General features: G+C 34.5%; 5 protein-coding genes and 1 non-coding gene across 6 annotated transcripts; 2 read left to right on the top strand and 4 right to left on the bottom strand.

Moving 5' to 3' along the window:
• Positions 1 to 1,028: 1,028 nt before the first annotated feature.
• LOC114521897 lies at positions 1,029 to 3,634 on the bottom strand. The gene is made up of 7 exons (XM_028542473.1): positions 3,488 to 3,634; positions 3,013 to 3,268; positions 2,781 to 2,853; positions 2,627 to 2,707; positions 2,451 to 2,545; positions 2,055 to 2,166; positions 1,029 to 1,751 (listed from the first exon to the last, which is right to left on the bottom strand). The coding sequence occupies exons 1-7, from the start codon at positions 3,552 to 3,554 to the stop codon at positions 1,719 to 1,721; spliced, it is 717 nt and encodes a 238-aa protein (XP_028398274.1). The 5' UTR covers positions 3,555 to 3,634; the 3' UTR covers positions 1,029 to 1,718.
• Positions 3,635 to 3,811: 177 nt separating this feature from the next.
• Positions 3,812 to 5,201, top strand: LOC114521899. Its single transcript, XM_028542475.1, has 4 exons — positions 3,812 to 4,009; positions 4,472 to 4,536; positions 4,616 to 4,682; positions 5,000 to 5,201. The coding sequence occupies exons 1-4, from the start codon at positions 3,900 to 3,902 to the stop codon at positions 5,067 to 5,069; spliced, it is 312 nt and encodes a 103-aa protein (XP_028398276.1). The 5' UTR covers positions 3,812 to 3,899; the 3' UTR covers positions 5,070 to 5,201.
• Positions 5,202 to 5,302: 101 nt separating this feature from the next.
• LOC114521898 (translocon-associated protein subunit delta-like) lies at positions 5,303 to 8,115 on the bottom strand. The gene is made up of 6 exons (XM_028542474.1): positions 8,005 to 8,115; positions 7,534 to 7,652; positions 6,704 to 6,778; positions 6,248 to 6,337; positions 6,094 to 6,156; positions 5,303 to 5,989 (listed from the first exon to the last, which is right to left on the bottom strand). Exons 1-6 carry the CDS (start codon positions 8,063 to 8,065, stop codon positions 5,882 to 5,884), a joined length of 516 nt encoding a protein of 171 aa, XP_028398275.1. The 5' UTR covers positions 8,066 to 8,115; the 3' UTR covers positions 5,303 to 5,881.
• Positions 6,859 to 6,928, bottom strand: LOC114522052. Its single transcript, XR_003686864.1, has one exon. It is a non-coding gene; the product is annotated as a small nucleolar RNA SNORD61 (small nucleolar RNA).
• Positions 8,116 to 8,616: 501 nt separating the features above from the next.
• Positions 8,617 to 13,530, bottom strand: LOC114521956 (high mobility group protein HMGI-C-like). Its single transcript, XM_028542532.1, has 6 exons — positions 12,265 to 13,530; positions 12,017 to 12,097; positions 10,467 to 10,526; positions 10,129 to 10,185; positions 9,968 to 10,033; positions 8,617 to 9,584 (listed from the first exon to the last, which is right to left on the bottom strand). Exons 1-6 carry the CDS (start codon positions 12,334 to 12,336, stop codon positions 9,555 to 9,557), a joined length of 366 nt encoding a protein of 121 aa, XP_028398333.1. The 5' UTR covers positions 12,337 to 13,530; the 3' UTR covers positions 8,617 to 9,554.
• A 573-nt stretch (positions 13,531 to 14,103) lies between these two features.
• LOC114521787 (mitochondrial substrate carrier family protein ucpB-like) lies at positions 14,104 to 16,937 on the top strand. Its single transcript, XM_028542326.1, has 4 exons — positions 14,104 to 14,260; positions 15,239 to 15,398; positions 15,549 to 15,766; positions 15,896 to 16,937. The coding sequence occupies exons 1-4, from the start codon at positions 14,164 to 14,166 to the stop codon at positions 16,369 to 16,371; spliced, it is 951 nt and encodes a 316-aa protein (XP_028398127.1). The 5' UTR covers positions 14,104 to 14,163; the 3' UTR covers positions 16,372 to 16,937.
• Positions 16,938 to 17,321: the final 384 nt, after the last annotated feature.

Below are 17,321 nucleotides of genomic sequence, written 5' to 3'. Positions count from 1 at the left end.
TATGGTTTAGCGACACATACATATCAAATTTATGGCGATAAAAATCCCAATTTCATATATTTTGGTTGCCCGACACTACCGGATATTTTCATATTGAGCGTGGTTGGGCCAGGCATCTTACTTCCGGTGACTGAATAAGATTGCATGCATATTGGCATGCATAGCTTCATCGCACGTTTTCAAGATTAGAATCAAGAAATTTGATTGGTTGCGATTTGCACTTATGTTTTACAGTTGACATAAGCATAGATTGGCATGAGTTTACAAAGCAAATAATTTAACACATGCTTAGGATTACTAGTAATAGTCTAATAGGCGGCTAATCCGTATCATGGCCTATCGTGAAAAACAAGATTCACCGTGGCCTTTGACGCCACCGATCACCGATTTTGTCCGACTATTAAGAAACACACAATTAGCCAATCCATATCCAATCATTGCATCATTGCCGAAGACACTTGATTATGAGCGCTTACTGTATAAGGCGCAAAGTTCGAGAGTAATTAAATATACCATTTTTAAGACCTTGAACGGAGCGGCTGCGAAAGTGCCAACCCTAAAACATGGGATTCCAAGACCAAGGTCAAACATCGCACGTCATGTGCCAAAAGCATAAAGAACAATAGAAAATTAGGCATTTCAGCTAATTTATCTTTTGTTTTATAAAAGTGTTGACGCATGACTAAGAAATGCAACGTTTAACCTTGGCCTGGACTGAAAATAAAATTAAATTTTTTTCCAAATTTTTGGGCGTAAGAATCTAACAAAATTAACTCTATTACAACCGACTAATAATACTTAGGAGAACGCAGTTTCCGTCAACGGTTCAAAACGATATTCCTTGTATTGCACTCTGCAGAGACGGTCAGAGGTGACCGAGGGGCCAGTGCAGTGGACAAGTAAGATTACGGTTAAAACATAGCGATTGTAACTTTAAAGGACACTGAAATTTTTTTATTCTAAACAGATTATTGACGATAAACAGGTTAAGTTGAAATCGGTGTGGGGTCACGCAAATTTTTATCGGTTTTTATCTTGACCGCCAGTCATCATAATTAACCTGAAACTCGTGTTTTCGTGCTAATTGTTATTCCAAATTTCTAGATGAAAAGAAAGAACCAGACCTTGCGTCATGAAAAAAATTCGTTGCCATTTTTATTGACGGAATTAAGTTCATTTAAGCTCTCTCGAAAAATGGAGTCATTCAAAACGAAATTAGCGCACCTGAAAATGTCAGTAGACTTTCATTAGTGCCAGTGCCAGACAGTGGTGTTTTGGATCGTATTTGAAATGCTTTTTTTCCGCGTTTTTGCTGGCATGAAGATGTATATGATATGACTAATAAGGTGACAAAGGAGATTGATTGCTCGATGGATGTTGTTTATTAACAGGCGTTGATGCTATAATAACCGAGAGAAGCGAAGAGAGGTACATTAATGCACCATTCTTTAAAATATTTATCTCATTATCTGATATGTTGGAGAGCTGGAGTGTGATTGAAAATTCCGCCACTGGAACAAGTGAAGAATACATTCCGCCTAAAGGAGGGCAGCAGGGATATCTGTCACTCCTGGCTTTCCCTAGGATGACAATTTTAACAACGTTTCAGCTTTAAATTACGTTTTAAGTCCAAGTTCAAACTGACGCTTCGCGACCTTTCTTCTAGTTTGTTCTTCTATGAAAAACTGAGCCACTTTGCACCTTTCTGGCAACCTGGATTACTTCTTTCCTTTTTGAAGGCGTCTCCTTTCCTAAAACATTTTCGAGAGTACTACGTTAGCAACTATGGTTTTGATAATACCAGAGAAACAAAACTAGACAATCAACACTCTAATCAACAAGGTTAACCAACCATCCAGTGAATTAGGCAACCAACTAGGTAACTTATCAACCAAACAGTCAGTCCCCATTCAACAAAACAAACTAACATCAAACCAACTAACAGGTATGAAAACAGCAAACTAACCAACTAAACAGACCAACTGGGGAAACATATCAGGCTCCTCAATCAAAATTAAGTACATGGATACAACTGGAATTATATTCAAACTTACATTATTTTTGAAATATGTATATTCTTTTCTTTCATAATCTGAGAGTCTCCTTAAGAAGTCTTGTTCAACTTCAAGATGCACTTGCTGGTCATGACTAAGAGGAGCAACATTGCTGCAAAGTAAAATATTATTACGCATTTATAACAAAACACTTTCAGTTTCAAACATGAGGGGTGTTGCTTTAAACATGAGAGGGGTTGAGAATTCTGTCCCAAAATTGAATCTTCGTCAGAGCAAAAAGTTAGATTCTTCTGAAAGTAATTTGCAAAACAGAGATTGCATGATAAGCTGAATGTATAGATTCCTATTAAACTGTTCAAAACTATTTTTGCAAAACTTGTTTATGCTTGCAGTAACCATATGCAAAAGATGGGGAAGGTTGCATTCTCAACTTACCATATAGCCAAGGGTTTGACATTGTACATATCTGCCAATATATCAACTGTCCATAACTTAGGATCACGATTTTGCAAGCGTTTTATTTCAGCAATCTAAATCAAAGGAATTTAAACATATTTTAACTGATAATTACTAATAAAAATTGTTAACCTGCCCATTTAAAAATTTATTACTTGTGGTTCAGATAGGCTGTGGTCATTGCCAGTTCTTGAAGAGCTATTTCCCAGCATTTCACTTCCTTCCGCATTCATTTCCTAAACAATTCATATATATATTTTATTGTCACATGGAATACAGGGTTAAAAAAAATGTTAATATTTCTCTTACCTTCGAATGTTTCACTGGGTAATCCTGCTTTGGATGATAGAATAGATACATTTCACCACTGGCTGATGTCATTCTTGATAATTTAATATAAATTTAGGAAAATGAACTCAAGTATTATGGCATACTTGTAATGCAATAACAGGTTTTCACTCAAAACATTAACTTTCCTCTGTTATAGTACCATAAACGCATTAAACGCATTAAAAGTTACAAATAATTATAATTTACAAACCTATAACCTTCATTTGATGCCGCTCTTGTCTCAGGTTTATGCACACCAACTCTACTTGATGTTAAAAAATCAGATTTATTTGACTTCACATCCGCAACCCGTACTTCAGCTTGTATTTGTGAAGGAGTTTTCTTTTTCTCCAGAAGTAAAGTTTGTGCTCGGCGCTTGTTAGCTGCTTTAGCCCATGCAGGAACACCAACAGTGCTAGGGCGGCTTTTTGATACAAAATTGGATGTTGACACATTTCTTGTACCAACTATATAAATTATTTTATTATATTTTAGTTCACCTGACTTTTTACAACCATAAGAAATTGGGTGGGAACAAGCCCCCCCCCCCTATCTACATCACTGGTGGGGGGGGATTCTTTAAACCACATTACAGTGCTTATATTTTAATACATTTAGACATATTGTAGTGTCTTATAGAACAGTAGATGTTTTCAATGCTTAAAATATGTTACAATATTACTTACAAACACGACACAACCCCCTATCGCCAACAAAAAAGTGCCTGAGCATTTTACAAGCACTACACGCCATATTTAAAATACTATATACAGAAACTGAAAAACATCCTTCAAACGTAGATTTTTTTGTACTGTACAGTTCTAGTAAAGTATTTATATTTTTTTAGCCATGCTGGGTACTATTGGTTGCTTTTAAATCGTAATTTCAAGTATTCGTGTAAATATTTATCTATCGTTTTGTCAGACCATTGTAAATGTTTTTGTGTTTCAAAAAGAAATTCCCGAAATATCGACTCCTAGGGGATGGTACTATGGTTAGTGACACGGCACATTAAACTAGAGATATATCAATTCTGTATTAAATTAATTTTATTTTTCCGTCACTTTTCTAATGATTTTTAAATAGTTTTCGTGGAGAATGGGACAATGTTTTGGGACGGATTGCTCAAGTTTATGTCCACGATGGGCACTTAGAAAGAATCGGGGTTTCGATCGATTTACGAATTATGCTCCTCGACCGAATTCGAGGTAGTGTTGTTTTACTTGTTTAAATAGACAAAATAAGTGTTATTCAAAATATTTGTAAATTCAGATTCTCTTATATTTAAACAATTGTGTTAATGTTATTTCTTATTAATAGTGTCTTATATAGTTATATATTAATAGTGTCTTATATAGTTATATAAGAATTATTTCCGACAACCATGATAGTTTTATACGATATTCTGTACTGATGTTATATATATTGAAGTGGGTACAGATATATCATGTACTTTTTGCCATCGAACTACAGAACCAACAACTATAGAAAAATAAAAAATTGACTGAAATGGAACCTAATATTAATATGTGTTCGTTGTTCTTTGAGGAATTTATATGGCCAATGATTGAATGGGTCATCATGATATGATGCTGATTTTCTTCTGCTTTTGTAAGGTAGAATTACGGTATGAAAATAAATCACAATTGATTCTCATTATTAATTTGTAGTCGATATGGTGACGACCATTTACTAAATGAGTATCAAGACCAACAAGATGAAATAGATTTTTCTGGTGAGTTTCATGTGATTAATAGTAACTTTTTGGGGTTTTAGGAATTTGACTGGTTGATCAATTAGTTTTTTCTTCACAGGTGTTGGGAAAAATATTTATAATCCGGGACCATCAGAAGTAGTGATTGATATCTCCAAAGACACAAGGTAAGAAAATAGGCATGCGAATAGTCTATCATAGATAGACATTGACTTACAACTGAGAGTTTTTAGATTATAACCTGCTGAATTGAATACTTTGTTTTAAAAAAAAATGGGTGATAATGGTTTATAAAATGGCTTCCAGATCAGGAAAGTGTGTTTATAGTATACCTATTGAAGGAATGCCAGCTAAAAATTGACATTATGCAAGGTTGAAATAGCTATAGCACCACTTCAGCTAACATAATTTAGGAATGTTTAATAAAGCATTCATACAAGTGCTATGCATTATTTGTCTTACATTGTGTTATTTATCGTTTTAGGTTGGGTGCAGGAGAACATTTAAAAACAAGTTCCTCAAATCCCAATTATTCATCAGTCTCAAATTATTGAGTTAGGCAAATTGTTTTTATTGAACAAATGTGATAAAAAATATCTGTATTGATGGAAGCACTCGCACAGAAAAGGCTGCTAAAAGAAAAGCCAAGCAAAGGTCAGAGAGGGAAAGCTCTTTGGCCTTTTGCTAGATATGCATTCTTTCTTTCTTTAATTGCAATTCATATAATTATTATATACATTAGACTTCAAAATACTTGAGTCTTTCAGCACAGCCCTGAATAAACATGTTGAAAAAAATGAATATACAATTTATATTTAAGAATCTATTTAGTGACAGTAAATTATTAGTAATGTAACATTTGTATTTACATTATAAAATATATTTGAATTTTTTATTCAATGAATCAAAAGAAATGCATAAGCCAATATTTGTAAAAACAATGTTGTTGTGGTATGAAACCTCAAGCAATAAGGTTACTTGAGGCCAATTTTCACATCATTTTAATTTATGCTCATTGTTTAATACCCAGTGAGATGGAAGTTACTCAAAGATACAGGTAATGAGCATTGCAAGGTCATTGCAATGGATGTCTACCTATATTGCATCAATTCGCTACACAATTAATTTGCATAAAAATTGCCTAATTTCCTGGGGGTTTTTGCATGCCTGTTACAAATTGCTGAACCACTTTACTGATTGAATCCCAATTAATGAGTGCATCCAATGAAAGTTGAAAGCAGATTAGGCCATTTAAGGCATTCAGACATCAGATAAATTCAGACACTGTGTACAATAATTCATTTTATTACAATGTAAAAATTCAAACAAATAACAATTACTCTTGCATTATGCACATACATATACATTACTCTTGCATTTTGTTCTTGGTTACAGTTGCAAACCACCAAACTAACAAAGCTGCTGTAACTGCAATGAATTCGGTTTGCACCCACAGGCCTTCGCGACCTGCAGCCTAAAATAATCATAAAATAAGCACTGTTAGTGTTGACAAAAAGAAATGAATAATTTTATTATAAAGCAGGAATGTAATAAATAAAAATTAAATCTAAAATCTACCTTGTGGTTCAATGTTACAGTGAACAAAGGCTTTTGTTCAAACTTTTCTTCAGAGCGTTGTGCCTATCATGAAACAAGTAATTGTTATGATTTTGGTTGTTTTATTAATATATTCTAGGAATAGAATCATGTCATTCAATGCAACAATAATCACCTTTCTCAAAGCAGCGTATCCTTCTTCGTCATAGTAGTTAATTACATAAGATCCTGATTTAGCTGCTTTGTGTGACTTTACCCAACTGAACTATGGATAAGGAAAATTAGAAAAACATGTTAATTAGAGTAATATATTTAAGATGTAGTAGTACTAAAATTCACACATTATGTTGCTAGTCAGAGATAAGGAGGAAATTTTGGAGTAACTACAGTTAAAAATTACAATGAATTTTGGTTTTCTTCTGATGTGAAATTTCATCTAATTTTGTCTTCAGACAATACAAACATATTTGTATAATCATCCTGATTCATTGGATTGACAGATTATATATGTTGGTCATCATTAGACAAAAGTGATTGCTGAACTATCCAGATTAGTTTGCCTAGAATGATTGATTACTTTATATAGGGTGTGAAACTGCATATCTATTTAAAACAACACTCAAGGTAATACCTGATGTACAGAATTGTCTGCTGACTTTGGTACAGGATATAAATTCCCATCAATTTCAGCATAAAGGAACATATTCTAAAAAGTTTTATAATATCAGCATTGTAAAATGGCAAAACAAATATTACAAGACCTTCTCAGTATAGAAAACACATTGCCTTCTCAGAACTTCTTAGAGGATATTTGATCATAAATAGCAAATTTCACTAAATATTAATTCATCATTGAAGGAAAGCATCATCAGTACATATGCTATTTACGCAATGTCACTCTACTTATATATAAGTATAAAACACTAGTAACAAATATCCCAATTCATTTGCTTCTCCAAACATTTTTGCAGTACTCTTTAGCAAAGCACATCTTTAGAAAATACCCTCTAGAATGGTGACATTCACAAATGCACCAAATCTGGATACATCTAATCAAAGGTACTTTACAAAGAGCTCACCAAAGACCCACCCAACAAAGCTGACTTTTATTATATAAGCCCGATTGAACTCAAGGAACTGAAAACCCATTTAACTCACAGATTCAAGGAACTGAAGACATAGGACCCACTGAGCTCAAGAAAGTGAAAACCCAATCATAATTTTGAACCTGCAATTCTCTGATGTTTGCAGACACAAATCAATCCTGATACATGTAGACATGGTTGAAATGAAACATTGGACTATTTGGTTTGTGTTGTTTTTGTATCACCCAAATATATCTCGAACAATATTTATTTTTTCCATGTGTTGTCAGCCACCTTAATTAAACAAATGGATATTCCATGGAGAAATAATGGTGAAGCAATTGATGAGTAGGAAATGATAATAGTAAAACCTCACCTTAGGGTTATTGCTACATTTTACAGTAGATTCTACCAGAAAAACAGATTCGGTTGCTAGCAACACATTTGAGGTTGAGTAGATCTTTGATGTTGCCTGCACATCAACGCATGGCTCAGCTATAAAAATAAAAACATTAGAATGAAAACAATCTAATAAACAAAATCTATAGCTTCTCCTGACATTCCTTTATAACTTTTTATCTTATACATGTCTTCCATTCAATACATAAAATTATCCCGATTGATTTTTAGTCGAGGCAAGCATGATCATATGAACAAGCTTTTAAAGCAACTGTTGAAATGCAATAGGGAAAATCTGGACAAAGTTAACCACATGGCACTATGGCTAGTCTTGAGATTCAAACGTGTATATTAGCTTAAAAAGTCCCAAAAACGGCCCATAATATCAAAACATCATATATTCTAATACATTTGAAGAAATTATAAAGATATGATTAATAATATTTACCTGAAATAACAACTAGAAATGATAAAAAGAGAGACGAAACGACACAGAAATGCCACGACATCTTTCCAGGGAGAAAAAGGAACGCATGCTCCAAGGCATTGTTCTTTTAATGCGACATCTCACTAAATACCATACTTCAGAAGTCGATTGAATTAAACTCATTTATATGTGAAAAGGTAATAATGCGAGGGGCAGACCAGGCAGTTGGTCGAGGGCGCCGAACCAACCCCGTATCCTGGGGCAGTGAGGTAGATACAGTAGTGCATTTTTAAAATACGAAGATGATAACAGTGGTGCAGTGCCTTTTTTAACAATAAACGCAGATAGAGTGAAAGTGCTTCCCGTTGTTCCCCTCTTCCCTCACGAATTTGCCTTCCAATGAGGTCCCCTGAAAATCAGTTTCACGAGTGAAAATCAGTTTCCCTTCAGGGCCTTCTCTTGGAATTTCCCTTGGAACAAGTTTCAACTTCAAAATCAGAATTCACATAAATGGGTCTGCCCATAATTTTGATTACTCTTCGTCAAAACGATGGGCTTTTAGTCTCAAAACCATCTTTCTTCCAGTGGTATGAGATACTCAGAACAAGCGAACAATAAACGGAGGAACCCTTACAGTCATTATAATATTTACATTTGCAGATTACAAAAGCAGTCAGTCACTAGTGGCGATTTAGGGTCTCCAAAGTCCCAAGTATGTCACTGTGACTATGCCTATGTGTATTCTATTACCTGTGGTAAGAAGGGGGCAGGGGCTACCTTCTTTGTGCCCTTTGGTTACTCTGGGCTAAGCTCGTAATAATTAAAGTTTGACACAAACATGAGTAGTTTTTTCTCTGATACAGCCATATAGCTGACAATTCCTTACATAGGAATGCAGTACGCAATTTATCTACATTATCTACAATGTCAATGGCAAAAAGGATTAAAAAACAAAATTAAACATAACTAATAACTATATAATATAATTAAAATCTATATATAAGTTTAACCGCTTAATGTGTAAAGTGGTAAACTGAAGGGCCATTCGTGGTGTTAGTTGAAAGAGAAAATAAAATTTGTGTAACCATGTTATCACCACACTGTGATCAAGATAAATTATTGTAACAACTTTGTTGGTAGATTTGTTTCACTGTTTCTGATATGTTCCTCCAAGCTATCAGTGAAGTTGACCAAACCTCAAGTATAACTTTCTTAAAAATATGCGAAAACTGAAGCGGGGCTAAACTCTCATGCAACTGTTGTTGTTTTTTTACTGAAGTGAACTGTCATTAACGACATAACGTAAATAAAAGGTATAAAACAATGAACTTTACTCACAAGCGAGTTAACGGATAACAAGAATGGCCCTTCCATGCTATATTTCCATGGGAACGTCTACTGGGCAACAGTACTGTACGGAACGTACGCTATATAACTGATTCTATATATAATAAAATTCTTGTAAAGAGAACAGATGTTCATTTTGAACCGTTACATATAGAAAATGAACGAATATAATAAATGTGGAGAAGTTCTTTTACACTTCAGTGATGTTTATTTGCTGATCTTTTTCATTCAGCATTTGCTTCCTTAGCAGGAACCTGAAAAAAGAATAACTTCCATGCAATACTTGCATGATAGGCTGATAGCTTGTTTTCTTAATTGATACAGTATGCATCATAATTTCAAGGTGACTATTGATTTCCCTGCATTCTCATTGGTCAACAGGTCAAGACTCACTGTCTCTTAAGTGATAGTCACTGGTTGGTCACTATAGCTTTTTGTTCACACAATCCCATTTTGTTTGATCCAATTCACTTCTGATGGATGTTTTATAGTCTGTTGTCTTGTAATGTATATGAGCAGCAAATCCACTAAAGCCAATGCAATACTGCTTTACCAATAACTGACTATATTTCATATGTCAGAGGTGAGTTGGATCCAACAAAATTGGATTGTGTGAACAGACCTTTACTGTACTTACAGGATCTGGATTTTTCTTTGGTCGTCCCCTAGGTCTTTTTGGACCAGTTGGTTTTTCTACCGGTGGCTATGTTAAGTAAAAGAAAACAAAAGGTAAGAATGATGAGGAAGTCAAGTCTTCGTCACTAAAGCATGAAAAAAATAATGGTTTCAGGATATTACCCATTTCTTTGGTCTCCCTCTGGGTCGTTTTGGTCCTGGTTCATCCTCTGGCTTTTCCTATATATTATTATTACTACCATCAGAAATTATTCATCACAAAGCTAATACAAAACCAGGATAGACATTACAATACTCAAGGATAAAATACCATTCTATTAAATTTATATAGATAAAATAAGGTCAAGGATCATGCAGTTGTATCAAGGACAAGTTTAATTAATTGATAAAGAAATTACTAAGATATCTTAATTGAAAAGTAAACAGTTTAGGTTGATAGCCTAGAGTAGCTCATTCTGTTTATGATTTTGCTATCAGGTACTACAACTGTTTTATATTACCAATTTCCTAGGTCTTCCTCGTGATCGTTTAGGCACAGGATCTTCATCCTCAGATTTCTCCTAAAATTGAATATGTGTACACTTATCCTATAAACTCTAATAAGCAATCTGGGGTCCATGTAACTTTGTTTTTGTTCCAACAATTCTAACCCACTTGAGATCATCTTACCGAAAATTAAATAAACAATGTTTATTCACTATGTTTATTCCTAAAGTTGTAAAATACTGTTATTCGTTTCTTTAGAAATTCATTGTTTTAACATTCAATAAACACCAAAATATTAGCATGGTGGGACAAATTGTCAGCCTGGCTACGCTACTGAATGGAAACCATTCAATGAATTTGTAATTCACAGTTTACTGTTTCAATCACTTGTCTGGTGAAAAACTCTTAAACACAAAAATTATCTTGGAAAGAGAAAACATAACTTACAAATTTCAACAGACATTGTTTTGCAACCAATCTTTATTAGCACCCTTTCACCAAAATCTGCCCCCTTTCCCCTTGCATTGTTCCAAGGTCCTTAGATGATCTGCACACTTTTGTAGTCTTGATTTTTTTTTAAACAGCTGTATCTTAAGCCCTGTTTACACTACGCGCAATATTTGGTACAACACAGCCATGCTTTTAATAAAAGTTGCGGCCACTTTTACAACTAGGTAGTCCGAGCATGGATGAAAATGGTATGGGTGCCAGTTTTACCCATACCATTTTTATCTGTATCATACTAAATATTCCATGTAGTGTAAACAGGGCTTTAAACTCTGTTTTCAAAATGTTCATTTTATAGTACCTGTGCCCAATTTTATCTATGCTCAGGTTGCCAATAGAAAAAACTGAGAAAGACAGCTGTTTGAATTTTGCTTCTGAATTTTAGGTGTTTTGCCAATAAACAAATCCTAGTGTAAACAGGATTCAATGGTACTATAAATATAGCAGCTACCTGCAAACCATTTGATACTGCTGTGATTTATCAGTTAATAAATCTTGGTGCATTAATACATTGTGCAGGCTTACTAAAACTTGTTAGCCCCAGGGAATATCTACTGAACAATGTCACTGACAAACTTAATAGCCCACTGTTGTGCAACATTATTATCTGTTTGTACATTTAGTCCGGAAATTCCATACTTGATGTGGAATAGGGGCATGTTCAATTTCATGTATGATTACAAACAAAATTTTTTCACATCACATTCCAGATGTACAGAAATCCATTCCTTCTCATTTAAATTAAAGGAAACGCTTATTGTTTTATTAACATAAGAAAACACCACGACGCTGCAAGGTGTTTTATTGTAGCAGCACGCGGAATATATTATCCGCTACGCAAACACATGAAATCTACTGAATACAGTTACACGTATTGAATTCTTGGTTAAGTTTTTGGTTTTTGAAGTTATCACTTTAGTCCTGATAAAATTAATATACGGTAAATTGTAACAAGTTGTGCAATTTCACGCACATTCGACTACATTCTGCATAAATTGAATTACGTTTTAATACAAAACAGCATGCATTTTTCTGTAGTATACAACAAACGACATACTTTTGTGGTTTTATTTTTGGAGCCTCTGGGTCTGCCAGGCGATCTTTTAACTTTTCGAGCTTCGGCTTCGTCTTCGTTCTCCTATATACGTCGAACATAACATTACAATTCCTCAGTAAAACATGCAACGTAATCGAAAGTTACAAATCAAAACAATGGCATTATCACGTGCTTTTGGTAACTGCTGTATAACATCGAAAGAATACATTTAATTAAAAACATGCTTTAAGAAAGACACATTTGCTTACTTCTTCGTCACCTTCTTCGTTTTCGTCAAGTTGTCTTTTTGTAGGAGATCCATCGCTATCGCTCGACGCCATATTTACAATTTTGCAAATTTAATACAATAAAGAAAACTAACGCTACTCAAACGCTACTCTATATCAGCGTCAAGGGCAGATATAATTGGTTTATATTGCAGCTACGTTAAACAGTTTAGTACCTGAATGAAAATAAATATTTTGAGCGCAATTTATCTGTTTAAAAGTCTCCAAAAGAAAATTTACACGTTTTGAACTATTAACGGTTCAGGTCAAAGGATTCGTTTTACAAACGCATCATTTTGCGATCAAATAAACCGACGTTAACTTAATCGTAAATCTGCATACATATGTCTCAATTACCGGAAATTCCAAACGAAAGTACGCCAATGGCAGGCGGGGATTGGTTCATAACATTGACATACCCAGATTTACATCACTGCAAATGTACTTTATTGGTTGCTGTAGTAGTGTGTAATTTGCAAAACAAATAGTTTTATTCGCACAACACTTACAGAGTCGCGGCGCTCGAATAGTAAGTTGTGATTGGGTGTTCCTAATTAGCAGTTGCAGTCAGTATACGTTACCAGAACACAGTAATTAGAACCACGAGTGATCTACCACTCAACTATCAAAAAGCAAGTACAAAAACGAAGCTCGATGTCTTGCCCCTCGTTAGATACAAAAAAGCTTACTTCCACATTTTTTTTGTTCAAAATAAAAGGATTTTCCATTTGGAAAAAGAAAGATACTTCTTTGGACATTGCAAAAACATAAACAGACGTAAAGCAACATCAAATGTGGTATAACAACTGCCTAAAATAGACAAAAACACTTCTCGACGTTTTGACCTGAGGGCCTTCGTCAGGAGAGTTAGTACTAATATCATAGGAATAATAGATATCTATTATTTCTACGGTTAGTATAGAGTCCCCTATGCTGAGGACGTGAAATTCAGTTCATTTATAAAATGATCCATTCCTTTGATTTATGACAGGAGAACCATCCCACTTGGTCTCTAATCCAACGGCCGAAATCCGAACTTAACCATTCAATTTAACTGACCAACCAACACATCATGATCAGCACCGACAACACGCGTCTCAGACTCTTTTAGGTCTTGTGTGATCATCCTGTCAGTATCCAGTGAGTGAAATGTGTGCAATGATTTTCTGTCAGTGTATTCTCATTTCGCTCATATCAATATCATCGGGCTTCCTTAACCCCTTGTTCGATAATGGGTAGTAAAGATACCATAATGCCATCATGCCTGTGTGGATCATTCTGAAGCTGACTAACAGTGTTGCCAAGTCAGTTTTCCTAAAAATCCCAATATAGCTCCCAAAAAATCCCAAGATTCCCTATTTTCCCCCCAAAAAATCCCAAGATTTTTTTCATTAGTTCCCAGGTCCCCTCATCAGGCGAAGTGTTCAGCCATGCGCGTTAACCGAAGCCTGGCGAAATACTTGGTCTTGTATAAACGATAGGAAGAAACCTTCTCACTGATCTCAGCACTTAACTGCTGTATACTCTGTATGGTATATTAAAATATTTAGTGAATAACAGTTATACCGAGCAGGCAGATTAATCAGTATTACAACTATCATTATTAAAACATTATCTTGTCTCTATTCTAAAAAATCCCAAGAAAAATCCCAAGGTCTAATTAAAAAAATAAAAATCCCAAAAAAATCCCAACAGCCTTAAAAAATCCCAAGATCTTGGGATAAAATCCCAAGGTTGGCAACACTGCTGACTAAACTCAGTAAACTGGCTAGGGTCACCTATGCTGCACCGGATGAATGAACTTTGTACACCATGCTCGTGATTCGTGGTGAAACCCCCGTTTAAAACTGGCAACAGAATGAAACTTTTCATTCCGTTATTATGGCTCAGGTTTATATTATGGAAGGAAAAACACAAAGAAATGTAACATTGACAAGGTTTCTACTCTCTGGGACTTCTACGATAGCTGCAGTTTGCGGTGAGCAAATATAAATGTGTAATTTAACAGGCGAACAGAACTGTCAGCATGTCCACTGCGAGTAATTTGATAATTTTCGACATAAATGTTGTCCATACTATAAACAAACATTACTACTTAATAGAATATCAGATAAAAGACTTGGCAAAAGAAAAGTCACTTTAGTTTTTTTGACTGTACAACATTAATTCAGAGTCATTTTAATAATATTTTAAATTGATATTACATGTGAAATATATTTAAAAATATATACGCGCACAGGTTTTTCAAACGAAAAAGCGTTAAAATGCCATCAGTTTTAATGATCATTTGGTTTTGTTTTGTTTTGTTTTCCATGGGTTTAGAAAATTTATTACAGATTCTAACAGGTATTGTTTGTATAATACGGTTTGTTAAATACTTTTAATTATCATGAAAACAAATTTTAATCTCATATAAATAATGTATATATGATAAAATGCAAGTCAGCACAATTCCTGTCATAACCAAGAGATTTCAGACAATGTGATGACAGACAATTTCATTACAGTCAAATGGATATTACTCATGCACATAATTAGTTTGCCTATGTGTGGTCTGTGCAATTTTATGTTGCAATAAACTCTACTGTTAAAGAGTAAGAGTGCTCTTACACAATAACTAGCTGATCTGGGTATAAAAATCAACCAATCAGAAGCCAGATCTTCGACAAAACTAAATTATCATTTCCTTTATTGCATATGACTTTGACACTCAAAAATATCAAGTAATGTAATTATATTTAAGCGAAAACACGCTTATTTTTTCCCAACTGTAAATTAAAATTTTAAATTTCTCGCCCTTTATACTATTAGTTAAAAGAATAAAAACAAATAACACCAGGTGTATGATAACTCAGTTTTGTCGAGACGCCTTGTGACATCATGATCTCAGATCAGCTGGAAACTCTACTCATAAGGAGTAAAGTTGTCTTACTAATGCCTTAACAAATGCTTTTAGTTACCAATCCTATTGATGTGACCAAAATTCGCCTGCAACTAGACAATGAGTTGGTGACTACACAATATGGTTACACAAAGTCGAGCCGATATTACAATGGCTTCTTCCGTGGAGGTTTAAGAATATTTAAAGAGGAGGGCATAAGGGGATTATATAAAGGGTAAGTAACTTGGATAAACATATTAATAAAAAAAATTAGAATTGCATCAAACTACCAATGAAAGTATCCAGAAGTTATCAAACAATATAGTTATGTAGCTGTTCCAAAATGAAGGGTAGAACCATATTATTTTGACATAAATTTGTCTAGTATTGCAGCATCAATATTACGAGAGGCTTCATACAGTACCATACGTCTTGGTGCATATGAGCCATTTAAAGAACTGCTTGGTGCTCACAATCCTGCTAAGACACCATTGTGGAAGAAGATTGCTGCAGGAGCTATGTCAGGAGCAATTGGTAGTGCAGTAGCAAATCCAACAGACTTGGTTAAGATACGACTCCAAGCTGAGAAAACATTAAAACCTGGTTAGTATTCAAGTACTGCTGTACTCTTGATGTGGCAGACAATATTACTTGAAATATTGCTGACACAAATACTTCACGATAAAGTTGTGATTGTCCATGTTATTGAACATTTCTTTCTGTCTTTTCAAGGTGAGCAGCCACGTTATTCTGGCACATTATCAGCCTTTAAAATTATTGCAGCCAATGAAGGAGTAAAAGGACTGTGGCGAGGTGTTGGTGCAACTGTAAAGCGAGCTGCTATTGTTACTGGTACCCAAATACCATCCTATGACCATTTGAAACATAGTCTACTTAACTATGGTTTGATGTCTGAAGGATTAAGATTGCACATGGTTTCATCAATGGGTGCTGGACTTGCAGTTGCCTTGGTTAGCTCCCCTGTTGATGTCATAAAAACAAGAATCATGAACCAAAAAGTCGTCGACAAAAATGGGACCTTGTATCGCAGTGCTTTTGAGTGCCTGGGAAAAACATTAAAAACGGAGGGTCTCTTAGGCCTTTATAAAGGATTCTTGCCCAATTGGTTGAGAGCTGGCCCTCAGACTATGATTACATTCTGCATCTTTGAACAGCTGAGAAAACTATTTGATATTGCACCAGTGTGACATTGCTGTAATGAAAAAAAAACTTGAGATACAGCAGTATGTCATATAAAACACCTAAACTGATAGAAAACAAAAATTATATCACCTTAAGTAGGCTACACACAACAACCCTTATCTTTCGTAACTTAGTTTTTGTCGGATTCTATTTCAGATCAGTACCAAGCAAGCCAGGTAGTGATGTAAAATATATTAGTTTTGTGTTTCTGGTGGTGGTCAGTTTAATAATCATAGAGGAAGATAGTTGCTTTACCTTATTGATAATTTCAGGTTTACAAACTTTCTGCATGGTATGCTAACTCAAGAGCATCTGTGAAGGAGTTTTTATATAAAATAAAACTAAAAGCTGAAAGAGGGAAAAACCCCCATGGGGAAAAATAATTCACAATTCATGTGAACAGTACCTGATAAACCAATGTTGTAAATATTTGTGGGTAAAATAAAAATTGTACTAATATACATGAACAAATTATTGCCATCTCAATTCTGATTGGTTAAGAGAAGTGCAATTTAATATTAGGTAATGAATTCCCAATGACTGTGGTAATATAGTGCTCGCCGTGCCAAAAAGCTGATGTTGCATTTTTTTCACGTATATTTATAGAATGGTTGCTTGTGCAATTTGGAAAAACACTCGTGATTTTTTAAGTCGTCAAACTACAGTCATTAAAAAAATCGGTCATGTGCATGTCATGAAAAACCGACCGAAAAAAAAATTACAAGGAGACACCTTGACGACGCAGATTTTTAACACAATAAAGAATGTCCCTTCAAAGAATTAATGCAACCACTTTTTAAACAATTTTCAAATACATACATTCTGGTGAACTGTACATCCGCCACTTCTTCTGCAGAAAACCTTTTGAAAAACTCGCTTTTGCATTTTTCCAATTGCACCTAAAACCAACCTATGGCCATACAAACACGCTGTGTTTATTTATTTAAGTAATTGT

The sequence above is a fragment of the Dendronephthya gigantea genome, unplaced genomic scaffold (genome assembly GCF_004324835.1).
Source record: "Dendronephthya gigantea isolate DGI-Jeju-01 unplaced genomic scaffold, DenGig_1.0 000021F, whole genome shotgun sequence".
Classification (NCBI taxonomy): Eukaryota; Metazoa; Cnidaria; class Anthozoa; order Malacalcyonacea; family Nephtheidae; genus Dendronephthya; species Dendronephthya gigantea.
This window is presented reverse-complemented; position numbering and strand designations above follow the sequence as displayed.